The 27,981-nt window shown below is 47.6% G+C and overlaps 1 protein-coding gene across 8 annotated transcripts in view; it reads left to right on the top strand.

Moving 5' to 3' along the window:
• The first annotated feature begins 11,816 nt into the window (after nucleotides 1-11,816).
• The window catches only part of LOC142565905 (uncharacterized), a 28,968-nt gene continuing 12,803 nt past the window's right edge, over nucleotides 11,817-27,981 (top strand). For 3 of the 8 annotated variants that reach the window (XR_012824910.1, XM_075676498.1, XM_075676493.1), the window contains exons 1-6: nucleotides 11,817-11,975; nucleotides 12,672-12,776; nucleotides 13,456-13,559; nucleotides 15,892-16,021; nucleotides 20,327-20,413; nucleotides 23,966-24,049. Coding sequence is in view for 6 of the 8 variants with exons in the window: in XM_075676498.1 (XP_075532613.1) it covers nucleotides 11,908-11,975; nucleotides 12,672-12,776; nucleotides 13,456-13,559; nucleotides 15,892-16,021; nucleotides 20,327-20,413; nucleotides 23,966-24,049 (578 nt within the window). In the remaining 2 variants the exon portion in view is untranslated. Of the gene's footprint in view, nucleotides 11,976-12,671; nucleotides 12,777-13,037; nucleotides 13,348-13,455; nucleotides 13,560-15,891; nucleotides 16,022-20,326; nucleotides 20,414-23,965; nucleotides 24,050-27,981 lie in introns of all 8 variants that reach the window. The other 5 variants (XR_012824911.1, XM_075676499.1, XM_075676494.1 and 2 more) reach the window with 3 other exon arrangements.

Below are 27,981 nucleotides of genomic sequence, written 5' to 3'. Positions count from 1 at the left end.
ATGCGGGTGAGCCTGTTTCGTATCTCTGTGTGCGTGCGTCTGCGTGAGCGTGGGGAGAAGGCGCGTGCGTGCGTACATTTTTCTGCGTGTGTGCGCGTGTAAATGTGTATGCGGGTGAGCCTGTTTCGTATCTCTGTGTGTGTGCGTCTGCGTGAGCGTGGGGAGAACGCGCGTGCGTGCCTACATTTTTGTGCGTGTGTGCGCGTGTAAATGTGAATGCGGGTGAGCCTGTTTCGTATCTCTGTGTGTGTGCGTCTGTGTGAGCGTGGGGAGAACGCGCGTGCGTGCGTACATTTTTGTGCGTGTGTGCGCGTGTGAATGCGGGTGAGCCTGTTTCGTATCTCTGTGTGTGTGTGCGTCTGTGTGAGCGTGGGGAGAACGCGCGTGCGTGCCTACATTGTTGTCCGTGTGTGCGCGTGTAAATGTGAATGCGGGTGAGCCTGTTTCGTATCTCTGTGTGTGTGCGTCTGTGTGAGCGTGGGGAGAACGCGCGTGCGTGCCTACATTTTTGTGCGTGTGTGCGCGTGTGAATGCGGGTGAGCCTGTTTCGTATCTCTGTGTGTGTGCGTCTGTGTGAGCGTGGGGAGAACGCGCGTGCGTGCCTACATTTTTGTGCGTGTGTGCGCGTGTGAATGCGGGTGAGCCTGTTTCGTATCTCTGTGTGTGTGCGTCTGTGTGAGCGTGGGGAGAACGCGCGTGCGTGCCTACATTGTTGTCCGTGTGTGCGCGTGTAAATGTGAATGCGGGTGAGCCTGTTTCGTATCTCTGTGTGTGTGCGTCTGTGTGAGCGTGGGGAGAACGCGCGTGCGTGCGTACATTTTTGTGCGTGTGTGCGCGTGTAAGTGTGAATGCGTATGAGCCTGTTTCGTATATCTGTGTGTGTGCGTCTGTGTGAGCGTGGGGAGAACGCGCGTGCGTGCCTACATTTTTGTGCGTGTGTGCGCGTGTGAATGCGGGTGAGCCTGTTTCGTATCTCTGTGTGTGTGCGTCTGTGTGAGCGTGGGGAGAACGCGCGTGCGTGCGTACATTTTTGTGCGTGTGTGCGCGTGTGAATGCGGGTGAGCCTGTTTCGTATCTCTGTGTGTGTGCGTCTGTGTGAGCGTGGGGAGAACGCGCGTGCGTGCGTACATTTTTGTGCGTGTGTGCGCGTGTAAATGTGAATGCGGGTGAGCCTGTTTCGTATCTCTGTGTGTTTGCGTCTGTGTGAGCGTGGGGAGAACGCGCGTGCGTGCCTACATTGTTGTCCGTGTGTGCGCGTGTAAATGTGAATGCGGGTGAGCCTGTTTCGTATCTCTGTGTGTGTGCGTCTGTGTGAGCGTGGGGAGAACGCGCGTGCGTGCCTACATTTTTGTGCGTGTGTGCGCGTGTGAATGCGGGTGAGCCTGTTTCGTATCTCTGTGTGTGTGCGTCTGTGTGAGCGTGGGGAGAACGCGCGTGCGTGCGTACATTTTTGTGCGTGTGTGCGCGTGTGAATGCGGGTGAGCCTGTTTCGTATCTCTGTGTGTGTGTGCGTCTGTGTGAGCGTGGGGAGAACGCGCGTGCGTGCCTACATTGTTGTCCGTGTGTGCGCGTGTAAATGTGAATGCGGGTGAGCCTGTTTCGTATCTCTGTGTGTGTGCGTCTGTGTGAGCGTGGGGAGAACGCGCGTGCGTGCCTACATTTTTGTGCGTGTGTGCGCGTGTGAATGCGGGTGAGCCTGTTTCGTATCTCTGTGTGTGTGCGTCTGTGTGAGCGTGGGGAGAACGCGCGTGCGTGCCTACATTTTTGTGCGTGTGTGCGCGTGTGAATGCGGGTGAGCCTGTTTCGTATCTCTGTGTGTGTGCGTCTGTGTGAGCGTGGGGAGAACGCGCGTGCGTGCCTACATTGTTGTCCGTGTGTGCGCGTGTAAATGTGAATGCGGGTGAGCCTGTTTCGTATCTCTGTGTGTGTGCGTCTGTGTGAGCGTGGGGAGAACGCGCGTGCGTGCGTACATTTTTGTGCGTGTGTGCGCGTGTAAATGTGAATGCGGGTGAGCCTGTTTCGTATCTCTGTGTGTGTGCGTCTGTGTGAGCGTGGGGAGAACGCGCGTGCGTGCCTACATTTTTGTGCGTGTGTGCGCGTGTGAATGCGGGTGAGCCTGTTTCGTATCTCTGTGTGTGTGCGTCTGTGTGAGCGTGGGGAGAACGCGCGTGCGTGCGTACATTTTTGTGCGTGTGTGCGCGTGTGAATGCGGGTGAGCCTGTTTCGTATCTCTGTGTGTGTGCGTCTGTGTGAGCGTGGGGAGAACGCGCGTGCGTGCGTACATTTTTGTGCGTGTGTGCGCGTGTAAATGTGAATGCGGGTGAGCCTGTTTCGTATCTCTGTGTGTTTGCGTCTGTGTGAGCGTGGGGAGAACGCGCGTGCGTGCCTACATTGTTGTCCGTGTGTGCGCGTGTAAATGTGAATGCGGGTGAGCCTGTTTCGTATCTCTGTGTGTGTGCGTCTGTGTGAGCGTGGGGAGAACGCGCGTGCGTGCCTACATTTTTGTGCGTGTGTGCGCGTGTGAATGCGGGTGAGCCTGTTTCGTATCTCTGTGTGTGTGCGTCTGTGTGAGCGTGGGGAGAACGCGCGTGCGTGCGTACATTTTTGTGCGTGTGTGCGCGTGTGAATGCGGGTGAGCCTGTTTCGTATCTCTGTGTGTGTGCGTCTGTGTGAGCGTGGGGAGAACGCGCGTGCGTGCCTACATTGTTGTCCGTGTGTGCGCGTGTAAATGTGAATGCGGGTGAGCCTGTTTCGTATCTCTGTGTGTGTGCGTCTGTGTGAGCGTGGGGAGAACGCGCGTGCGTGCGTACATTTTTGTGCGTGTGTGCGCGTGTAAGTGTGAATGCGGGTGAGCCTGTTTCGTATATCTGTGTGTGTGCGTCTGTGTGAGCGTGGGGAGAACGCGCGTGCGTGCGTACATTTTTGTGCGTGTGTGCGCGTGTAAATGTGAATGCGGGTGAGCCTGTTTCGTATCTCTGTGTGTGTGCGTCTGTGTGAGCGTGGGGAGAACGCGCGTGCGTGCCTACATTTTTGTGCGTGTGTGCGCGTGTGAATGCGGGTTAGCCTGTTTCGTATCTCTGTGTGTGTGCGTCTGTGTGAGCGTGGGCGAACGCGCGTGCGTGCCTACATTTTTGTGCGTGTGTGCGCGTGTAAATGTGAATGCGGGTGAGCCTGTTTCGTATCTCTTTGTGTTTGCGTCTGTGTGAGCGTGGGGAGAACGCGCGTGCGTGCGTACATTTTTGTGCGTGTGTGCGCGTGTAAGTGTGAATGCGGGTGAGCCTGTTTCGTATCTCTGTGTGTGTGCGTCTTTGTGAGCGTGGGCGAACGCGCGTGCGTGCCTACATTTTTGTGCGTGTGTGCGCGTGTGAATGCGGGTGAGCCTGTTTCGTGTCTCTCTGTGTGTGCGTCTGTGTGAGCGTGGGGAGAACGCGCGTGCGTGCGTACATTTTTGTGCGTGTGTGCGCGTGTAAATGTGAATGCGGGTGAGCCTGTTTCGTATCTCTGTGTGTGTGCGTCTGTGTGAGCGTGGGGAGAACGCGCGTGCGTGCCTACATTTTTGTGCGTGTGTGCGCGTGTAAATGTGAATGCGGGTGAGCCTGTTTCGTATCTCTGTGTGTGTGCGTCTGTGTGAGCGTGGGCGAACGCGCGTGCGTGCCTACATTTTTGTGCGTGTGTGCGCGTGTAAATGTGAATGCGGGTGAGCCTGTTTCGTATCTCTTTGTGTTTGCGTCTGTGTGAGCGTGGGGAGAACGCGCGTGCGTGCGTACATTTTTGTGCGTGTGTGCGCGTGTAAATGTGAATGCGGGTGAGCCTGTTTCGTATCTCTGTGTGTGTGCGTCTGTGTGAGCGTGGGGAGAACGCGCGTGCGTGCCTACATTTTTGTGCGTGTGTGCGCGTGTAAATGTGAATGCGGGTTAGCCTGTTTCGTATCTCTGTGTGTGTGCGTCTGTGTGAGCGTGGGCGAACGCGCGTGCGTGCCTACATTTTTGTGCGTGTGTGCGCGTGTAAATGTGAATGCGGGTGAGCCTGTTTCGTATCTCTTTGTGTTTGCGTCTGTGTGAGCGTGGGGAGAACGCGCGTGCGTGCGTACATTTTTGTGCGTGTGTGCGCGTGTAAGTGTGAATGCGGGTGAGCCTGTTTCGTATCTCTGTGTGTGTGCGTCTTTGTGAGCGTGGGCGAACGCGCGTGCGTGCCTACATTTTTGTGCGTGTGTGCGCGTGTGAATGCGGGTGAGCCTGTTTCGTGTCTCTCTGTGTGTGCGTCTGTGTGAGCGTGGGGAGAACGCGCGTGCGTGCGTACATTTTTGTGCGTGTGTGCGCGTGTAAATGTGAATGCGGGTGAGCCTGTTTCGTATCTCTGTGTGTGTGCGTCTGTGTGAGCGTGGGGAGAACGCGCGTGCGTGCCTACATTTTTGTGCGTGTGTGCGCGTGTAAATGTGAATGCGGGTGAGCCTGTTTCGTATCTCTGTGTGTGTGCGTCTGTGTGAGCGTGGGGAGATGTATACGCCCTTTTAAAGGACGGTGGCAAACGACCTTTTTGATACGCCTCCATAAAAACACGCTCTAATAAGATGGCTATCTTCGAGTAAAAGGCATTGTAAAAAACTGCTGTTAGGCCATCAGGTCCTGGCGATTTTCCAGGGTTAAGGTCTTCAATGGCCGTTTCGATCTCCTTTGCTGTGATATCTTCTGATAATCTATCTGTTTCTTCGGCGTCTAACCTAGGTAGAGTGGTTAGCAAATGGCTTTCATACCCAGCCTTGCTCGGTATTCTACACTTGAAGAGCTCCCTGTAATATTCCGTAAACGCATAATTGATTTCTTCGGCATCTCTAGATATTTTTCCTTTGTATTCAATCTCAACTATTTCGTTTCTCCTCGTATACTTTTTCTCAGTTCCCAATGCACGCTTTGTTGGCATTTCATCAGCCAAGATCTTTCCCATTCGTGCGCGAATAAGTGCGCCACGGTATTTTTCCATGTCGATAGCCTCAATTTTACTCTTTGTTTCCGTTATTTCTTCCATAAAGGTGCCTGGCGCGGCAGTTTCGGCATCCACAAATTCCTGAAGCATTTTTTTAAGGCTATTTTCCTCTTGGCGCTCTTTAAAACGTATTTCTACTGCTCGCTCTGTGGCATTTATTTTTACGACTTCTTTAAATCGCTCCCATCGCTCACCCCATCCTTTTTCACAGTCATTATTTGCTTTGGCAATTTCTGTGCGTACACTTTCTAGAAATTGGTCGTCCTTTAAGAGTTTCGCGTTTAATTTCCATCTTTCCCATTTCATTCTAGGTTTTGCGGTAATCTTTTTCCCTATCATGAAGGCTACTAAACAATGGTCGCTAAATGTTATGTTCAGCACCTTGTAGTCATCGCACATTGTGGCGATTTCTTGCGAAAGATAAGCTCTGTCTAACCTTGAAAATGAGTATAATGCCGCTTATTGCCTTCTTTCGCGTAATGTGCAATGTCTTCCAACAGAGCTCTTCCAATGGCCTCCCTCAGAAAGACAACGCTCTTATCAGCCCAGTATCCATCACTCGAACGATCGTCCGAGCTCAAAACGCAATTCAAATCTCCTAACACTATCAAACATCTGTCTGTATTCAGATAGTGCGATATTTCTTGAAAGAAACTTAGCCGGTCATTCACTTTCGTTGGTGCATACACACATAATATTCGGTATTTTATGTTGCAATATACAAAATTGCACAGCACGAATCGACCACCCTGACAACTTATAACTGTTTCCTCAACTATACCCAAACCTTTCTTAATAAATATACAGCAACCGGCCGTTGTGCCAACAGCATGACTAACGCATACAGTATAGCGGTCACTAAACTGTGCAACCATACTATCAGTCTGACTCTCACTCTCTATTTTAGTCTCTTGAATCGCCAATATATCTAAATCTTCTTCCAACATTACGCGTCGGAGCTGACGCTGCCGCCGTCTCGCCCTAAAACCTCTAACGTTGAGGGTTCCCACGCGCAATGGAGCTAACGACATAGCCATTTCAAAGAGCAAGAGCAAAACAACAGTAAGGCCCCCAGCAAATAGCAACCCTCAAAAACTGAGCGTCCCTGTCGGCACGACAGCTTCAACGGGCACCCGCGACACCAGTCGCGTTGGTCACTGCGTCGCCTGCCCTTCTCGGGTGAGCGACGCTGACCGTTGCGGTGGGGCGGACTTCCCTTTCTTGGCCCGCGTCGACCGGACCACCATCCACTGCGGCTCCAGGCGCTGAACACTGTCAGCCGGCGTCTCCTCTTCTGGAGCATCGCTTCGGTGCCTCTTGGAAGGCACGGCTGGCTCCTCAGTGACCATCTCATCCGGCGTCTCATATGGCGTCTCTGGCTCTGCGTCCATCTCCACGTTAAACGCGTCACACCCGTGGTCCGTTTCTGCGGGCACAGGCGGTGTCTTCTCTTCTTCATTCCTTCTTCTTTCTCTCTGCTTTCTTCCTGCTGTGGCGTCCTGTGTCGACGCAGATGGCGTTGCCACCTTTCTTGCGACACTTGCCACCTGTTGAACCGGCGTTTCCGAGGACGCTGTCAGTTTCTCCGTTACCTCCTCTTCCATCAATTCGAGACCTTCGTCGTCGGGTTGCGTGCTGCCAGTAACTCTTGCATACGTACGTACGCAATCAAGTGCTTCATGGCCGAATTCCCGGCACTCAGAACACCTTGGCACTCTGCAGTCTCTTCTAATGTGTCCTTTGCGTCGACACCGCAGGCAAATCGGAGCTCTCCCGGGAACGACAACCAGCACAGAGCCACCAAAGATCTTGAACAAATGGGGCAGAGCGTCCAGTGTTAAGTTCTCTCGGAGCGTCATCCGCACAATACGCGTGGTAGACTCAGCTTGCTCGAAGCCCCTCACTTTCCAATCTTCTTGTCTTACTTCTTTCACTTCGCCATAGTGGTCGAAAGCCTTCTTCAATGTTCCCAAGCACTGGCCCTGTTTCGAACACTGTGTACTGCAAACACGAATAAGAGCTAGGTTATCGGACGCATACGATCTTATTACAAAAAATTGTGGGGTTTTACGGCCAAAATCACGATCTCATTATGAGGCACGCTGCAATGGAGGACTCCGGAATAATTTGGGCCACCCGGAGTTCTTTAACGTGCACCTAAATCTAAGCATACGGGTGCTTTCGCATTTCGCCCCCGTCAAAATGCGGCCGCCGTTGTCGGGATTCGATCCCACTATCTCGTGCTTAGCAGCCCAACACCATAGCCACTAAGCAACCACGGCGGGTAAAACATAACATGTATCGCCGAACGAAAGATAAAGGTGCACTCCAACTCCAACTAAACTTTGCTTTATCCCTCACACGAGAACCAGCTTACAAAACAGTTTTTAGCCTCCCTTTATAAGTGAACGATATGCGTGCTTAGCTTCTGAAATGACAACAGACATTGCAATGCAATTTACTGCAACACGAACCGCAGCGCACGCTTGCCGAAAAAGCAGTCAGCAGTGTAGCAGCGCCGCGCACCTTTCGGAGAGGCCTGCAACATTTGCCTTCAACTTCCGACACGCTTGTGAGGCATTCTCTCTGACACGGCTCGCCGAATTAACGAACACGCATAGCGCAACACTGCGTTTCAACGCCACAATCCAGAAACTTGAGCGCGGAAGTATGCGAAAGTGCCACGGTGGTAGCCATGTTTCTGTTTATTTGAAGAGCTTCAAATGATTTCGAATGTGTATCGGGAAAAAATTAACCGGGAGTACTAAAACCTACCGCGCGCTCTGACTTTTTTATCACGTGCTGGGCCGCCACAACGGATTCGATCGCGTTGCGGCATGCTCCCTCCTTTTATTTCCTTCCTCCATGAAGCAGAGCCACGGCAGGACAAACGAACAAGCGCGCACCGAATCGTCTCAGCTAATCTCGATTCATGCTCCATGATCTCACGAGACGTTCATCACGAGACGTTCATTGGAAGGATCGCCAGTCGTTTGTGCGCAGGCGCGAGTAAGAGCGGGCGCGAGAGAGAAAATTTGGGGGCTTTTGCTCCTTGAATATGTGACTCTGCCTAGGCACTACGGAGGAGGTTTCTATTGAGCGTGTGTTGTATGCGTTTGCCCCTAGACATGTCGGCGTTGCGGAGTGCGGCTTAGCGCTCCGCTGCTGGCTGCCCGCGCTATCGGGGAGTGGGCACGGACGCCCCATTTGGTGATCGCTGTGTCTGAATGGGCAAGGTTCTAACTGGTGTTGTATAAGTCACGGGTCGCTTTTTTCGCCGCGACGATAGATAGGATTTTTTACAAGCACTGCTCCAGGAGGGAACATGTAACCGGCAAACGGAGGCCTCAGGAGAGCACCCGATGTTATAATAAAGCAGGCGGCGCAGGATCTCCAGGTCACCCATAGAGTTTCATATTAGTATAATATAGTATTTATTTAGAAACTCTATGAGGTCACCCAAGGGGTAGTGGGGGATCAAAGCTGGAAGCAGGGCGGCCCGTGGGTTAACTGTAGCGCGGCCGCGTAGGCCGAAGCGTGCCAGGGGCTGTTCGCATGAAAAATTGGCTGTCAGCGATAGCGGGCAGCCAATCTTATACACCCCTGGCACGCGCAGGCCTCGGTGAGCGCCAACCCACGGACCAGTCCGGGTTCTAGCTTCAAAGGCACGTCGGATAGACTTTCTCGCGCCTGCGGCGCTGGTGCTGAGTCAGTCAGCGTCACCGGCGGCCTTTCAGCCACTTGCATTCTACCGCGATTGCTAAGGTGCTCTGCCTTCTAGATTTTCAATCTATATGCGGCCCGGGCTCTACAACGGTCGCTACTGCTCCCACAGAAACATCTGTGATGTTATTTACAAGGTACATCGGCCTAAGGCGCGAGAAAGCTATGATCCGCCACGACTGACTTAGCACGAGCGCCGCAGGTGCGAGACAGTCTGACCGACACAGCGGTCGCCAAATCGGGCGTCAGTGCATGCTGCTTCACCTATTTCACCGCGCCGGAAGCCAGCGTCGGAGCGTAAACTCGACCCCGCTCCGCAATGCCGGAATGCCTAGGGACAAACGCCAACAACACGCGCTGAGAAACCAATCCACGGCAGCGTCGCAAGAACAAAAGCCCCCAGATTTTCTCTCTCGCGCCTACTCTTACTCGCGCCTGCGCACAAACGACTGGCGATCCCTCAAATGAACGTCTCTTGCGCGGCGCCGGCCGGCAGCCACGGGAGCGTCGGAGAGTGCCGAACACAGAAGTACGTTCTGCGCTCGAACGCAGCGTTGTATTTGTGTTCGAACTTGACCGCAAACAGATGGATCGCATTTGTTGCTTCCCTTTTTAAACCTTATGTGTATGTTTTCACTGTGTCCTGAGGGTACGAAATTCAGAGCTCATATTGCGAAGAAAGGGGTTCATGTACCGGAATTATCCGAACGATCGTACAGGAATAAATGAACTGTGCGACTTAATTATGTGGTAAATAAAAATTGGTAAACTGTCGTTTTGTGCTTTTCTCAAGGCGGTATACATTGAATGCTAAAGAAATTTCCCCAATACCCTAATAACGGCAGCAACTTGACGTTTAGGGAGAATGTAGGCCACATCATTCGTTACGTGCAGCACATCTTTTTGTAGGTTTATTGTGTGTTACGGAACAGCCATTTTTTCCCTATTTTGATGCGTCATATGCCTAAGACGTAGTTGGTTTTCCAGGTCCCCTGGGTGAATAAAGCAAAACACATTGTTTATATTTGCTTGAATTAGGAAGCATGTTATCGGCTGTCTATGTCTTCGAGTTCGCGCAGGTGTCCATTGTCACAGGCCTCCAATGTCAATGACGGTTCGACTAAGAGCGGAGGCGTTCTCTTTGATGACGGGACTTAATCGGTTGCATGTGAGGCCGTTCTCTTTTGCGTGTGCTGCTCACGTGTGGGCTGCTCGTAGAGATACTCCGGAAGATATGGCAAAAGATTGTGGGTACCGCACCATACTGAAACGCAGGCTTTCCACGCTGTGTATGTACTTCCTGACCTTCAATGATATGCACATGATGACGCCATCTACATGTAGCGCCTTAACTCTCGCGAGAACGTAGCGCCATATAAGGGAAGTGCAACCGACTTGCGGTGTAACTGTTTTCCGGTAGTAGGCCGAGTGCACGTTGGTGGTTGAGCGCCGAGAAATAGACAGATTTAGTTTAGCGTACGCAACTTATAGCGTACGCTATACGCTATAGTGTAGCGGACGCAAAACCGCGCACGTGTTTTGCAGCTTTAGTTGGCCAGCGAGATTTTCGGATCTCAGAGGCCATATGCCGTCGTTGCGGCTATTTTCCGACTCTATCGATAGGTAGCGCCGACATCTCGAATGTTTCTTTCGTTAGGCTTCGACTCGTTCGAAACGAGAAGCGATCTCGAAAACACCACAAGGGTATCCATAATACTCTGTCGTCGAAGCGGCCTGAGACTAAGCGAAAGCCGTTTACACAATCATTTGCTGCGAACGAAGTGCATTTTACAAAAGCAACGCCAAATTCAATTCGAAGCGGGCAGCCGGGACCGCCGCCATGTTGATCGCTAATTCCTTCCCATCATTCCTAATGTGACGATCCTGTGTTTACATGCTCCGCGAGAGTCGACTCGCGCCCGTAAATCTACCCTCGCCTGGCGCATTAATGCGATGCGCCTTCCTAGCGCATTACTGCTGTTTACATTAATGTGATGCTCTAGAAATGCGATGCGACGCTGTCGCATTCATGTAAACGCGGCTAATGCCTCAGTATGTACTTTGCATCAAAGTGCAGCTCACAAATGGAGTCGGTGGCTTCTAAAGGGCCGATCGGTGCGGTGAAGATTGAGCTCCCATACCCGGCGTCTTTCTTCATCTTTAGGGGCTCCGAAAGCGAGATCTACAATCTGGTGTATTCGGTTTTGCGACCCTCTACACAACAGTAGTTCTTTCACCGAGGTGTGCTCATCCTTCAAACACACTGCCAAGTCGCCGAGTTACCAGACGAACTATAGACACTATAGACATATGCGAGGGCTGTCTGCGCGAGTATACATCGTGCAGACAGCACCGTTTCACGGAAGCGAGGAACCTCAATTCATGACAAAGCAGTAATTTTATCGTATTCTTTTTTTTCGCACATACCAGGTACAAAAAGTGACGAAAAAAAACACACAAGCACGCCGGTGTGTCGAGCAGACGACAGCTCGGCGCAGCCGTAATCACCAGCGTTGGTAACTACCGCCGTTTATGCCGGTATGCGCGGTTCCGCCGCCGCCGAGGCACCGGCTTGGCCGGAACTTCAGAAGAAGGCGACGGCAGCGCCGATGTAAATTTCAAAGGTTTTTTTCTTTTTGTTTTGCTTCACTCTTGTTGTGGCGGCCGTGCCTCCATTGGACTCACTCCCACTTTCTAGTACACTCTTCGCTTGCCAAGGCTGGCGGCGTGATTAATGCTCTCTCCTAACTTTTTCCTTCCTCTGTGGTGAAAATAGCGTCTCCCCACTTAGCTAATGTCATGAAAGAAGCAAAAACACTTTACTTCCTCCACGGCTAAAGTAACGTCCCTTAACGTAGGCTAAAGCTATAGTGTACTAGAATATTCTAGTACACTATAGCTAAAGCCGTATGTTCTGCCCCTAGCGACAAAAAGGGTGAATTAGAACAGGCGCGATCGGCGCGATGGAGCAGAGACACCTGTGCAAAAAAATAATATTTTATTGTTTATTTAAGCGGTAATGTACTTACTTTTTTCAACCTTAATGTTGCCGTTGCTGGTCGCGGTTCTGCTGTGATGGCGTGGCCACCGCAGCGTGGCAGTGCTGACGGGTGCTGACGTATACGTATTACGGGAAGGAAGCATTCGGCCATCTTTCTCATTTTAGCGGTCTGGCGTGGTGGTTAGGTTTGACCTAGCGCAATGTCCTCGCGGTACTCGCGACCTCCGAACTCTTCACTGTTTATTAGAAATGTGCCTGATGGCACTAGGTATGTACATATTCTTTGTGCTAGACAGTTTGCGGCGCATGTGTGCTGCATGGGTTAAATATGACTCCTCGCTTATTAACGGTCAGATTAGGCCCGGTCGGGGCATGGCGATTATGCCACGAGTGCTTATTGTTAATGAGGTGGTTAAAATTGAGCAGATTAGTCTGCGGACATTGGGTTGTACTTGCAGTGGGTGCCTTTATTTCAAGTGTAATTTGTACTGTTGCTGGTTTTCTACTGCATTTGGGCATGCTGGTGTTAGGCCTAGCCCTGTCTTTGTCTCGTTGCTAAAAAAAAAGTTAGCTTTATGGATCGTATTGCAGTCCTTCTTGTGTTATGTTATTACATCCAGTTTGTATTTTCTTAGTATTATGAAATTTTAGCCGTTTCTAAAATGTCAGCCATGAAGTTTATATGGCGCGCGAAATCGTTTTAATTAGCGGTTTCCACCAGTGTTGGGTCGGTACAATGTAACGGTTTCTTCTGCTCGATTCTGTGTCCGCTGTTCACGGCTGACTGATGCCGTTGATATCGCGGGCTCTGACCACCGTCAAAGAATAGCTTTTGAGTAGAAACGTTACATTATCCCGACCCTGTTAACCGCGCTCGTATGCTTTTGCTTTGTCGTAAGGTTGCGTTCCTTTGATGTAATATGTAAGGAATGAGTTTACCCCCACGGTATTTTCTCTGCTGTAGACCGGACGACCTGCGCAGTTTATTTGGTAAATATGGACCCTTAACCGATGTCTATATACCAGTGGACTACTACACTCGTAGGCCTCGGGGTTTTGCATACGTGCAATATCCTTTATGAAGTCAAGCTATGTGATTGCTTTTGCTCGTGTTCAGGCACAACAAGCCCTCCCCGAGTGTGATCGCCTAAGCTGCGCAATAGGCGCTGTGGTTTTTGTTGCCGCACCGCACGCGCCTTCACGTCGTGCTCTGTTCACGCTGGGTAGAACCAGTTCAACAGGGTGCCCTGAAGCAGCGTGTGATGCTTGCTGTGCTTTTTTCTTGTGTGACTTCATGTGTCTGATTAATTTTTTTTAATTGTTCTGCCAGACGTTCAAGGTACCAAGTGTGCCAAGTAAAGTTAACTAGTAAAGATCTCCAAGATCATCTAGCACGTTGGAGAGGGCGGCGGCATACAAGCGCTTACAGAACAGCGGGCAAGAACAAGCTCTGCTTTAGGGTGGTGTGCATGAAAGTCTGGCGTGCAAGGGCAAGAGTCAAGCAAGGGTTGCGAGCATTTTGCAAAGGGACAAGCGTCGAAAGATTTTGCACAGAGACAAGCGTCGAAAGATTTTGCACAGAGTCAAGCGTCGAAAGATGTAAAGCCACACACACGTTGCGGGATCAGGTATAGTCGACAGTATCCTGGTGGTTCTGTTACCTTTTCTCCCCGTACTTCCCTTCATAGAGAGCTTTCCTTTTTGTGTCTATTTGTCATTGCAATTGCTGGCTTCCTTAACTGAACTACGTTTGAAGATCTCCGGGATGCTGAAGATGCCATGTATTCACTGGACCGCACCAGGTTCTATGGGCGTGAGCTTGAAATTGAGTTTGCCCAGGGAGACCGCAAAAGTAAGCTAGCATGTGCTTGTTTTTACTGTGCCTAAACTATTGCATTTTAGAACTGTTCTCCTAGTTGCTGTGGAGGGTAGACATTGCTTGTCGCACTAATTGGGCCGGCCATATTAAACTGGCGCCACTACCAGTATTACCATTGAATTTTTATAACAAGTGAATGTAGGTCAAGCATGCTGAATGGGTACCATTTCCTAGTTGGCTGATTTTATTGTTGACCCCTCTTGAAGGTGCTAGAGATAGTGCATCTTAAAAAAAAATTTCATTATGGGATTTTATGTGCCAAACCCACATTCTGATTATGAGGCAAGCTGTAGTGGACTCCGGAAATTTCGACCACCTGGGGATCTTTAATGTCCACTTAAATATAAGTACACTGGCGTTTTCGCCACCAAAGAAATGCGGCCACCGAGGCAGGGATTCGAACCCGCGACCTCGTGCTCAGTAGCTCAACACCATAGCCAATGAGCAACCATGGCAAGTAGATGGTGCATCTTAACTGCTGGTGGAAAAGCATACTGAGCAAGCAGTGCATTCATTGTAAACCTGTCACTTGCATTACGCTGGCCACTTTCATGACATACAGTGCATTAAAATGTTGCATGAGCACTGTCTTGCAACGTACTGTGGTAACAAGTATTGCCGAGTGAGCGCTATGGGTGGGGCTCCATCTAATGCTGCCCTTTGGATTGTCACGACACAAACTGTTCAGTTTTAAAGTTGGCCAGAGACTGTATAGTCACACACACAGACAGCCGTTGCAAAATTGCATGAAGCACTATATTACCTTGCATATATTCTTGCCATTTCAACTTGCAAGACACCTTTTTTTTTTATGTATCTTAAGGGCAAAGCTATACTAAAATATGTTTCTCCATTTAGTGCCTATCTCATGTGCGCTAATGCATGTTCCAGTCACTGCAGTGCGTAAGCTGAACAAAGAATGCACAACTGCCTTTAAAGAGCATTTTAATTTTTAAAGAGCTATCACTCGAGCCATCGTGCAAATAGACTGCAGAGTAAACATTTTTCTGAAGTAGGCAATTCTTAATGAAACAAGAGCAACAAGAGATGGCAGTTTCATTCCTGCTGATGTGTGGAGTGACATTCATCTGATTATGGATCAAGCCAGTTGTTTTCCTTTAGCTGGAAGAGAACTCGCTGCTTGCTTTGCCATCGTCAGAGCAGCAGCAACAGACAAGAGCACAGCACTCGTTGCAGCAGCGGGCCGGCGGTGGTGCTGAGCAGACGCCACGTGCTCCGGTGTTGACCGCTCTGCATTATGAAAGCTCAGTTGACCCTCCGTAGAATGTCGATATCGCAGCTATACCCTTGAGCTTGCATTGCAATACTTAACACTGTTTTGACTACGAATTAACACTAAGCACTGTGTGATTCACACGAAGTGCTTTCACACAAATATTTCGTTCTACATGTAGATAGAATGTTTGGCTTCGCTTATTGACATGTAATAATTAAGACTGCAGAGTATAAAGTTTTGTTATCGTGCATTCTGCTTACAAGTGTACTCTGTGAGGTTGCTCCATTTCCACAGTATAAAACTGCTTAATCAGCATGTGCAAATATGAGATCAGCTGTTGTGAGGTCTTTGTAACAGTTTCTGGGACTAATTAACAGTGTCTGCAAGGCATCAAGTAACCAATTGAGGACTGCCTTGTGAAGTTTATTCAGCTTGCTCTCATAATCGAGGTGTATACCAAGTGAACAGTTTTGTGAGGATAAAGAGGAAGTCATTCTGCGATTGTGTTTAACATTATCCCCAGTCACATGTGGCAATTTTGGTCGAACACAATCGAGATTAACTAGAATGGAAAGTGCCCTGTGTGACTGAAGTATTCGCTTGAAAGCAAGAAACTTGTTCTTAATAATTGCCAAGCTATTTTCACTGCACACAAACAAGAAAGAGGTACACCTGTGTGAAGGTGTTGCCTCTTTCCAGGCAATGATGACAGCCACTTTGTCTGCATGGTGTGCCTTGAAGCATCAGAGCCAGCAATGGTAGAACCCACTGGTGTTGGCATTATCATGTGGCAGATAAATTGCCTTTGGCAGTCTGATGCCTGACTTTGCATAGGTGCAATACATATAGTTAGTACTCGTTTGTAACACTTGTATCTAGGCACTAAGGCTTGAGTTTCTTGAAAGGGTATCAACCATGCTTTTTCATCAGCTTTGATTTTGGGTGGGGAGCACAAGATACAATCCTCTTCTGAAGCTTGCCATTCATGCCTGCTTGCGGGAGGAGCTTGTATACTCGTGTCAGCTATACTAGCTGTGGCTCTGTAGAGTTATGCGGGACCTTTTGCAGCTCCATCTGAAATGAGGGGAAGAGAGCGGACACGCAGGACTCGCTCTCCTCACAGTCATGGGCGTCACGAGGATCGTGGCAGGAGGCGCTCGCGCAGTCGTTCTCCGTATGCTAGAGACAGAAGCCCCAGGTGAGAAATTTTCTTATTTTGTTGTGTGTGCGTTTTTTATATAGCTAAACCTCTGCCACATTTAGGGTTTGTAGCAGGCCTTGAAACCCTTAAATATTGCAACAAACTGAACATATCATTAACTTTGTATTTGGCTAAGCTGTGGGGATAATGGGTGTTTTTTGTAGGTACTCAAATTTTTTATTTAAAGGAGCTACTGCACTTGGTATTTTATGTAATACATAAACAAAAAGCAGGCTGAATGCACTTTTAAAGGCGCAAGAGCTTTATTAAGATGAACGTCAAAAAATGAATTGCCAGAATCAGTAGCATGGGGTAAAGTTCAAGTTTGAAAAGACACTTGTATCTTCTAAGGAAAACTCGTAACAAAAGTTATAAAATAGACAAAATTGTCTAAATTTTTAAAAAATTTAATTGATCAGGTATTCGAGCGTAGGCAGGTGCCTAGAGATCCTCGAAAAGCCAAAAAGTTGAAATTACACAGTGAAGAGGGGCTCTTATTCCACTACAAAACTTTAACTGCAAGGCACTAGTTATGTGTGCAGGGCTGCGGCTGCCAATGTTCCGGGCAGGTTTGCGTCATCGCTGCTCTGAGTCAAAGCCCGACTAAAATTTAGCACCCTAACACTTGCTGCTGCTCAATCTTATAAAAAAAATCTGCTGCAGACACCGTTGAATCAACAGATCTGAAATCTTATTTAAAGCACAAACGTGCTGCTCTGGGAGGCGGCCATTCTCGCTTTCTACTTTGACGATTCTAAAAGTTCAGATCACGTTCAAACCTCAATGCCTGGCAGCAAAAAAGGCAAACTGCTTAGAAATCTGAAATAGTTCTCCTCCTTCATGTCCGATAGCGCAGTGTGACCATGAGCAGCGCGAAAGGTCTCAAAACGGCCTTTCAAACCATCAGTAGCAGGCTAACGATAATGGGTGTGGTAGGGGAAGAGTTAAAACGTCAGGCCTCAAAGTTGGCACCATTCTGTCTGGTCATCAGCCTCCTTTTCTTTTTTGCACATGTGCAGCAAAAAAAAATATTGCTATGTATACTGTTTCATACATAAAAGGCAACACTATGAAGGTTAGAGCGACCTTTCTCACTGTCAGCATCTGCGAGCAAAAAGTAGTGTCATGTACGAAGAGGAGATACTAGGTATGTGCTGAGAATGTAAAATTAAGGGGGGAAGCGGTGTTTACAAACTTTATTTTTGACTAAACTTAATAAAAATTCTCACCCAGTTTTTCATCCCGATTTCAAAGATATAATTGCTTTTTAAATTGCCTGAAAAGTTCCAGATATAATTATAATTTATCACCTATTGTTTAGCGGAACAATTGTAATAAGAATATCAGCAACATAGTTGTAGTGCTACTTCTTTTATTTTGCAGGTATTGCCACTTTTACAGCACCTTGAAGCTTAATTTCTAAACATGGCAGTCATGGTCCAATTAGTAGCCAGATTTTAAAATTTACAAAAGGGAAACTTTAAAATCTACTTTTAGCGTTGTGTATTACACACATGCTGCTGCTAAAATTATGGTTCAATGTGCCCTGAAGACTGAGATAGCACTTCGGCAAGTTTTAAAAACGCCAAAAATTAGATTCTGAGAAAACATAAAAAACAAAATGAGCTTGGTTCTATAACAGAACACCACGAAATGTATGAATATATACAAGTGCTATTGCATTAGTAGCTTCCAGGAATGTAATTTGTCTGGCTAGTGTCACTACGATGATGCCTTCCGAGCACCCGCTGAAAGTTTTCAGCGGTATTGGAGTTAGAGGACGATCCCACCGCTGGCATCCAGCTCTTGGACTCTGGAGGACAATCCCAATTGCTGTCCCCCAGATTTTGGACCTTGCCGTTGGGTGCAGGAGTTGGCCGAGGTTGAGGAGGACTTTGAGATGAAAACTGGAGACTTATTTACATTATTTACAGTGAGAGTACAAAGAAATTAACATAAAGTCATTACGGGCCGGCAGCAACTCGGGCGCTGCGGCCCGTGGCAAGAAGCTCGAAAGAGATGGTCTCCAGAGCTTCATGGTGCATTACGGCCATCGCTGCCTCGCGGCTTGCAACCGCCATCACAATAGGCGGATGGGGGGAGACGGGTTGTCTTCGAGTGAACTTTCAGAGCTGCAAAGCAGCTTTCCTCAGGACCCATGTTACCTGGAACAGTGCCAGGCTCCTGCTACACTTTCGGGAAGTCAAGCAGTGGGACAACAGCACCACATGCCGGCGCATGAAGTGGGGGACGCCAACTTGTTTGCACGTGCCGCGCCTCGGGAACGTGGTGGATGTGCTTCTGCGCTCCTTAAGGGGGGACATGGGTCCTAAAAATTTATTTTTGGTTGAATGTTTAATCAACTCCACTGTCCGGGGTAATTTTTCGGGCTGATTTCAGATCTGTAATTAGAATTCTGATAGCTGTTAGCAGTTCAAAAAATATCCAGGTCTGAAGTCAAATTAATTTCAGTCGTTACGGGGCTTTTTGATGATTCCGTCTTGCTAAACCAAAAACTAAATGCATGACACCATTGCTAAAGACCTACTGTAGGGGGTGATGCTATTTTTATTCATTTGGGAGCATTTTGAAGATGAGAAAACAATCTTGCACTTATTATAAACAATTTTTTCAAATTAGCAGCGATTACTATACCTGAATGTAATTTTCATGACGGTGCAAGAGTAATGAAAGTAGCATCACCCCCCAGATCATTTCAATATGAATAAAATACCACCATTGTCATTTTTGGCCACAAACATCCCAGAAAAACACCCGTAAGGCGGAGTACAGTGTGCAAAAACATCGAACTGAAATAAACGCATTTGAAGTTTCAAATTTAGCTTTTGCTACATTTGCCAATTTATGAGCACGTCTAGTGAAGAGCTCTTTGAGCGGTGCCTACGGGGCAGCAGTGCTGATATGGGCACTAACTCCAAAGGAACTGCATGCTGGACTGTTCACCGTGCAAGCCGCAGTAGCTGAGGCAGTGATGAAATTCAACGCTAGCTGCGAGACAACCTCTGCAGCAATGTTGAAAGAGCTGCATCTCAACCCTGGAATACCAAGCATGAAATGCATGGTGAAGGACCGCCGCCGAGCAGTTGTAGCCGCAAACCAAGTGCAAGACCATTATGGACATGCAGAATGCTTTCAGAAAACGCCATTTGGGTGGCCCTAGTTAAAGTGACTACATACCTGGTGGCTTTTAGCCACTTTCACTGTGAAATAGTGCACAATTTTTTCTCCACTTTTGATTAAAAGTGAATTTCTTTATTCTCATTTTCTCAGAAGACCAATTTTTCACTTCTTGGCCTTTTGCAGCAACGATATTTGCATTCAAGGCAGGTAGAGGCATAATTTTTGTTGTGGCTCGTAGCTGAGTGCAAAGCACACAATGGTAGGAACAGATTTTTGACTTTATGCTTTAAAACTTTTCAGTTCTGCTTTAGATCAGACAGTAGGGTGCCCACAATTGGAACAGTGGAGATTGAATTGCTATAAAATTACAAATATTTGATATATCTAAAAAGTTTTCCTACCATTGTGTTCCTTATGTTTTCTACTACATAGGCATGTGCCAATATGAATTTTTGTAGCGTGCTTTTTTTCCTCTATTGTTTCTGCAAATGAAATACGAATTTCATTTATCTTCAGAACTAAATGGCCTATTGGAAAAATAATTACACATTTGAAATCGGCACAGAAATCTTAACAAGACTGGAAAGCTTTATTAATATTGATGGAAAAGATGAATCTGTACGCTTTCTCAGCAGTTCCTTGCTGCCTCCTTAGCCAGTAGCAATATCAACGCACCTATAATAGGAGAGGCTTAAATTTGCAAAGGCTTCTGCTCGACACTTCTGGTTCAACAGATGACGGTTCTGACGAACAATTCTCCGTTCGCCGGGCCAGTCGTGGTTGCTCTCTGTGCACCTTCATCGCAAGGTACTGCCCACGCTGCTAATCTCTATAACCTGTCATGGTCTTGCATCCTAGTCTCAAGAATGAGAGGCCTATTCCCAGATTCTAACATAGAGCTGCATGGACAGCAATTGCCTGAACGCCGAATAAAAATTTTAGGCTTAAATAATTCGTAATTAATAAATTACATTGAGAACAAATGCCACAACACAATGAACGTCCTTAAAATTCTGTTTTGTGCAAAATGAGGTAGTGACGGGAAGTGCCTCATGAATCTATACAAAAGCTTTATATGTACACGCTTAGACTAAGGGGCCATAATGTATCAGTCTGCCACTCCAAGCGCCTTAAAGACACTGGACTCTGTTCACCATCTAGGTATCCGCCTGGCGACCAGTGCCTTCAGGACAAGCCCAAAAGAAGGCTCTACACAGAATCAAATGAGTGGTCACTGCATCTCCAGAGGTCATGCTCCAGTTTCTTGCATTATCTGAAAGTGCACCTCTCCTATTCATCTATAAATGACTAGTGCCAACCTTGTTCAGAACTGACCTGTAATAAGAGCCCTTTTCACTGCGTTTAAGGGGGACGCGGGTTTTACATTGCGAAAAATGGCAAAAAAAATATTTTTACACATTTTCAGTTTCTAAAACTCTTCTTCTATTCGACTCCGAAATATCATCCATATAAACCACATAGAAGTGCTCTAACAAATGTTTTATCAGCCAAGGTGGCGAAAAAATTTCGTGGAAATCAAGAAAGAACAGCGTTTTTCACGCCATAATATCTCCGGAACGGTGCGTCTGCCATCTTGATCTCGTTGGAAAGCACATTTCTCAGTCTTCGAATTTGCCGCTTCAGCGATGACCTCCATACAGTAACAAGCGCACAAAAAAGCAAATGACTGAAGGTCGTGACGGAGTCTGCGATTGGCCGCGCCCGCCACGAGACTCCAGTGCGGTTCGCCATTGGTCAGGCACTCGCGTCGTCTGCTTGGCTCTTTGCACCTCACGAGTCCGAACGTCTCCACTCGCCGTAATCTCGACGTGTCAAAACGGGCGCTAGGCGGACATCGCAGTAGCGTGGCCGATTCCTACGCTTGTGGACGTTTCAGACTCGCGGCTAAGCATTCCAAGCATCGGCGACACGGACTTCGTGACCAAGATTCACGCGCGGAATCCTCGGACATGCGGCCAAGCCTTTCAGCGCTCTGTATTTCGGAATTCGTGACGAAGCACATCGCACGTGCAATCCTTGGACACTCTGTTAAACATTTCTTGCATAGGGAGTCTCCGACTCGGCGATCATGCAAATCGCGCGGAGACTTCTCGGACCCTCACCTAATCATTTTGTGCATCGGCGCCTCCGACTGCGCAAACAAGAGCATTGAATGTTGACTCCTCAGACTACACGGCTAGGCATTTTGCGCATCGGCACCTCGGACCCGCAACCAAGCATATTGCGCTTTCACTCTATGATCATATTGTCACGATAGCTCTTAACAATATCTATCATAACCCCCCCCCCCCCCCTCACTCCCCTCCTTCATAAAGAGACCCTCATCATAAGCTCTGTTCACTAGGCCCCTTGGGCTGGCACATCTGGCTGCAGAAGTGATCGAGGCATCATACAAAAGTACAATTCTGGAAAGCACCTAGCAGCTGCATATCTATAACTGGCTCTCTGATCCTAAGTTCCAAAGCCATTGTTAGGTGAAGATGACTTGGAAGGCTACTTACACTAAGGGCCTTCATACAGTAACATGGTCAGTTCTACAAAATTAAAGTTCTGCACCTCGGTTTGAAACCAGGCACCATGCTCTTTGTAGAGAATGGTGCCTAATAAAGTTTCTTGTGCTAGTTCAGTGGACAGTGTGCTATTTTGAGTGTGCAGTCACACATTTAGTATGGCCATTCTAACAAAACAGCTTCAAAACGGTGCCATTTGTATTGCTGTAGATTCACTTCAGCGAAAGCTACATTTGTTTGAAACTTCAAATGCGTTTATTTCAGTTTGATGTTTTTGCACACTACTCAGCCTTACAGGTGCTTTGTCTGGGTTATCTTTGGCCAAAAATGACAAGGGTGGTATCATTTTATACGTATTAAAATGATCTGGGAGGTGATGCTATTCTTATTACTCTAGCACAGTCATGAAAATTACATTCAGGTATAGTACTTGCTGCTAAATTTTTAAAAAATGTTCATAATAAATGCAAGATTGTTTTCTCGTCCGCAAAATGCTTCCAAATGAATAAAAATAGCATCAACCCCTACAGTAGGTCTTTAGCAGTGGTGTCATGCATTTAGTTTTTGGTTTAGCAAGAACGAATCATCAAAAAGCATCGTAACGACTTTGAAATTAATTTGACTTCAGACCTCAATATTTTTTAACTGCTACAGCTATCAAAAATTACAGATCTGAAATCAGCACAAAAAATTACCCCAGACAGTGGAGTTTATTAAAGATCCACTCAAAAATATTTTTAGGACCCACGTCCCCCCTTAAAGGGGGATACGGGTCTTAAAGACGGAAACATTGGGGAAAACTTTTTTGAAAGCATTATTTTTTTATTCTACAGTGTCTGATGTATTACCTCAAATTTTCACTCATCTCTGGAAAAATATTTTGGTCGTAATGGCATTTTATCACGTCGGCAAGCTGTATTTTTACTTATGAATTGGCAAAAAAGGGTCTTTTTCCGTGACACAGCCATCTTGGTCTTGTTTGAGAGCTGCACTTGTCATTTAATTTTCGCCCCACAGCTGCTCTGTGTGCTGAATGATTATGGAGAAAGCGCCCGCAAAAAAGTTGTCCTGATGCGCAATTCCTTTCGCCGACTGAGACATGACTGTAAGCGTGCCATGCCATTGGCAGATTTTGCAGTCTGCTTGGGTGTGTGAAGCTCGGCACAAAACAATGTTAAATTCAGTTTGCTACAAGCCATAAACTCTGCAAACAGACTTAAGAAACGAGGAGTGTTTCTGCTGTTGGCGAGTAAAACAGCACCCGACAGATGGCGGTACCGAGCCAAAAGAGTGGCGTATTCGCTGCTGCAGCTGCTTTTTGGTCAAGGATGTTTTTTGCAACGAGTAGTTCAGTACTGGTGACAGAATTTAACTGGGAATACTTCTGTCATCAGGCAAGTGCTTGTATGTCTTGGGGGAGTCTAATCATGTCCTGCATTTGCCTCAATTTCTCTATTAGTAAGGCTCTGTTCGCAATAATGTTGATGTCTTAGATCTTCTCAAGCACTAATTTATCACTTTAGCTTGACTCCCTTTAAGTGTTGTCAAAGCTTTACAATCTCTACAAAAACCGAAAAATCCTGCACTAAATGAGTTCTATTCACTGCTCTGCAATACATATGCATCTAACCAACAGGTTGTAATGTGTTCAGTGCCTGTGCACAGGTGTCCACCAACCGGGAATTCTGAAGTATCTTGAATAGTCTGGAAATGCCCAGGAAAAACGTGGCATATTTGTGCTATCAGGGAAAATTAGTGGTAATTTTATTGAAAGGGAATGAAAATCTCGCTAATACTGGCTCGAGTAACAGAGGAATGTGTAGCCTTTGAGGCTTCCCGTGAAGCGTGTTTTCAAAGTGCTGTTGTAATATACCAGGCAGCCCTGAAAAGGCTGTAATAAAGGGGTGCCTAGTGAACACAAAGGAAACATGCTTTTATTGTGTACACAAGTGTCATCATTTTACAGGCAGCCACGAGGAGGTACATGCACATGAGTTCTTGTAATGCACTACGTGATGGAAATAGCCTATGGAGACAGCGGGACATATTTGTCCAGACTTTTTACCCACATGGCTCTGATTTAACGTGAAATATGCCTACTTAGAATCGCACCTGTAATGCTTCAGACTGAATAATCCATCTCAGAGGATAACCAAAATAGTTTCCTTGGGTGCGGAGCAATAGATTCTTCTCACATGTTTCAATAGAAGCTTCCGAAAAGCTTTAATGGTCGCGTGTCACAACCACGTCCATGGGTTCATCTTTGCAGGCGAAGCCGCAGGCACTCTTACAGCAGGTCTCGATCTCGTTCAAGGTCACGGGACAGGAGGAGGCAGAGCTACTCACCCCGGAGGTAAGACATAAGCCTGCTATTTGCTGCACTTCCCGTCTGCTTTGGTAGTCAGTACAGGAAGTCAGACCCTGCTTCAATGCAATTTTGCATAGCGTCAAGCTTTACAATTTACCATGTGAGAAACACCGTTGAAAACCCTGTGTGCTTTGCCACATATAAAAACTGCCACCAATGACTACAGTGAAATCTGGACATAACGAAATCGTTTGATAATTTAAAATATTGCATTGCAAACACATAATTTGTGTTAAAAACAGAATTCAATGAAAATTTACCTGTATTTGCAGATAGTAGTCAAAACCACTTGAAACAATATTCAAATGCCAAGAAATGGGACAGACATCAAAAAAAGTACAGTAAAACCCATTTGTAGCATTGCTGGCTTTAGCAATACTCGCGTGTAGTAATGAGCAGCCGTGGCAGAGAGAACTTGTGTGATTTATGCAGTGCTGCCAACTCTAGGGATCTTTTTAGGCTTTCACAGGGGCAAATGGAAATTTCTCCAAATGTACAGAAATTTTGCATTAAGATATTGAAACAGTGGGATGGCTCCGAAAGACTGTGTTTCGATTTCAATCGCCACAAGTTACCTTCTCAATAGCTTGTGAAATCTGCCTGTAGGCAGAGCAGCCTTGGACAGAGTCCCCAGTGGTCATGTGTGTGGCAGTTTTGCTTTATACAGTGGTGGTCGAACTGTGCAAAAGTTGGGTATTTTCACTGCAATGCAACATTTTCAGTAGGGTTATGCAACTACAGTCAATGACCGATTTTTCAAGCATGCCCGATAATTCAGACGCCTTCTTGGCACCGCCATGGTACCCCGGAGTGTCAATGTATACGAATGTCTGAAATTTCAGACATTCTTGCCTTTGCTGTTTGATTTTCTGGACTTCTTGCCATGACCACAGGTCCGAAATGGTATTGATCAAAGCACCATCACTGCCATTTTCATTGCCATATTTACCCCAAAAAACTGCGTGCGTGTTAGAATAGAGTGCAGCCCTAAATCTGTGTTACCATATCACCATTGGTATTTCAAAATGTATGCCTCGCACGCGCTTCGAGCTTAGCTGCCGTAGCTTCTTCTATGTTCTGTTTAGTACGTGTGCTTCGGTAAGTCCAGTCTACTTCCTGATTTCTGCGCTTGCTCTATCAGCATGGAAGTGCTGACTGAAGACATGCCGAGTATTTATCACGATGCCGTAATTTCAAGAAAAGTGATCACGGGTGCGGAGACTGGCAGAAATCGGGTTGCCATCATGGGCGTTCGGAGTTCCCGAAACTTGCCTGCGAGACTAGCGCAAGCAGGAGAGGTGCTCTAATTCAGCGGCGGCTGCCTAGGCATGGCCGCTATCTTGAAAGCCATCTGCGATGGTGACAGTCTGCACATCTAGGTGCACCACGCTGTGTTCTTATCGCTTAGTTCACATTGAAGCAAGAGGCTGCACAAAGGTCTATTCGCTCGCTCCTGCTAGTGCACTTTCTCGCTGCAGTGTTCTGATAAGTTTCCGTGGTCATTGAGTGAGACTTGTTCATGTTTGCTTGTGCCCATATTACACCATGCTTGTTAAGGGGAGACGTGGGTTCCAAAACCGAGTTCATGGCCACAACAAAGTAGTCGCCGACCGTTTATTCGGACCTCACGGGGACTGCGGAAATGCCTGAATAAACAGGTTTCCGAAAAAGCAGATTAAGGGAAAAAAAATGAAATCCCTTATTTCCACGCACTTATTCGGGCTCGGCAGTAGGCTTGCAGAAATTGTGAATGCGCCATTGCACGCTGTTCCTTTTACGCACAATCAGATAAGCCTGAATCTCGGAGAGGGTCGTACGGTCACTATAGGCGGCTGAAAGCACAGTCACTGCTTGTACACGCTCCGCATGCAACGGCAGCGTACCACATGGTTCGTCATTGTCCGGCGGTGCAGCAGTAACCTGACGAATGATCTCGCCGTCGCCGAGTTCTGTGCATGTCACTACAGCAGTGCATACCTGCCAACCCTCCCGATTCGCCCGGGAGACTCCCGATTTTTGACAACTTTCCAATTGTACGATCACTATCTTATCTCCCGAAAAGTGGTCTCTGTTCACGCAATAATGGTTTTTGCGAAACCGGCACCGCGGAATCTACAGCCGCATCGTAATCGTCAGCATCACCAACAACGGCAGCACTAGCCCCATCGGTATCATCGACTAAGCAGCCGACTACAGCGTCTAGTAAGCTGGCCAGAGCCAATGTAGTTCTTGCATTTCATGCATGCCTTCCTCCATGGTGCATCTTGTTGCTGCTGCTTTTGTGTATGATTAGTGTTGGCTCTCGTGTGCTTGATGCCATGGCGCTACCAAAGTTAAAGAAAAGGTATTTGCAAAAGTTATTACGAACTTCTGCATTTCCGCGCTTTTTGACATCAAGAAAAGAACTTGAAACTGCACGTTTCCATGTCAAAGCATCAAAGCTATGTTCGTTCCACTGAGCAGCAAGGCAACATAGTGAACTTTCTCGGGAACAAGTGCGACGACAGTGTCATACGTGCGGAGTGCCTGTTTACGGGATTCCTCGTCGAACACAACCTACCCCTTAGTGTCAGCGACTACGTTGGCCTATTCCACGGAAAATATTTCCGAAATGCGACAAGGCAGAGCGCTATGGATGTAGATGCAACTATGAAGAATGCGGAGGTGGCCAACCTGAAATTTCACAGGCATCGCTCTAAAGTCTTCGTTTCTTTATTCAGAGTTTCCCTCAGCTGCTGCTCCGAGACGCCAGTGAATCTGCTGAAGATGCGTTAGATGCTCTTGAAGCTGAATTTGCCACACTACAGGCATAGTCTTCCAGAGGACATTCTTAATGAAGAAAGGTGGGACATGCAGTGGTCTGTGGTTTGAAAAATGAAAAGCGCTGATGGAAAACATGTTTCACAGAGTTGGTAAGGCCACCGAAAGTTTAACCAGTGATGCAAACACCCCTCCACCCCACCCCCTGGCATTGTTGGCGCGAATAAGGTCTCCCAATTTTTATCTCGCCAGGTTGGCAGGTATGGCAGTGTCGGCACCTGTGAAATTGTCAAATGAGATGGTGTCCGGAATCGCAATGCAACCACTGCACAGGTCTCAGCAGAAAATTTTCCGCGTCAGTAGGGAGCACATCAGAAGGCGACAAATCTTCTTAGGCCTCCCGGCACCCGTTTGCCGGCATCAGCGCAGTCTGCGAGGGCACTGTCGGCGCCATTAGACACTTGACACGATGTTTCCGTATGCCGTGTTGGACCACCGTAACCTCGACATAGCACACAAAGCAAACGCCACCATGCAGACACCAGGCGCACAAACGAAAAACGTGGCCCACTCGCAGCATCGTGTGCGAAGAAACAAATCGGCTGCTGGAGTGTCTTGACATGGCTTTCTAAGCTGAAACCGGAACTGCTGTAGAGCCACTCGATCGAACCAGGCAGAAGCGATGATTATGAGCGGGGATTTGCAGTAGCGCCACTTCGCGGGGCAGCATGGAGGCTCTGATCAAAACAAAAATGGTGTTCAAGTCGAGCCATGCACCGGTCAGTCGGTGCATGGTGCTCTCGGTTGAGTTGGCTCAAGGAGTTTCCGAAAAATCAGACAAGAGGTTGCAAGGTGTCCGAACTTTCGGCAGTTGTTATACATTATGGTCTATGGGGAGAATGGCAGTGCCGCGAAGCAGACCGAATAATCGAGCATGTCAGAATTTTTGGAGTCTGGAAAATCAGTCGGCGACTATGTCCTTTCCACAAAGTTTATGGCTAGAACAAAAAATCTGGATCAAATCCCAGGGGTGGTCGCCACATTTCAATGGAGGTGAAATGCAAAAAAGTTTATGTGCTTGTCTTGTAGCGCTTCCCAAGTGGTCAAAATTGATCCAGAATCATATCATATGGTTTTGGAACGTACAATCCCAAAAT

Source organism: Dermacentor variabilis, unplaced genomic scaffold (genome assembly GCF_050947875.1).
Source record: "Dermacentor variabilis isolate Ectoservices unplaced genomic scaffold, ASM5094787v1 scaffold_12, whole genome shotgun sequence".
NCBI classification, from domain to species: Eukaryota; Metazoa; Arthropoda; class Arachnida; order Ixodida; family Ixodidae; genus Dermacentor; species Dermacentor variabilis.
Note: the sequence above shows the minus strand (reverse complement) of the source record. Positions and strands in the feature narration are given on the sequence as shown.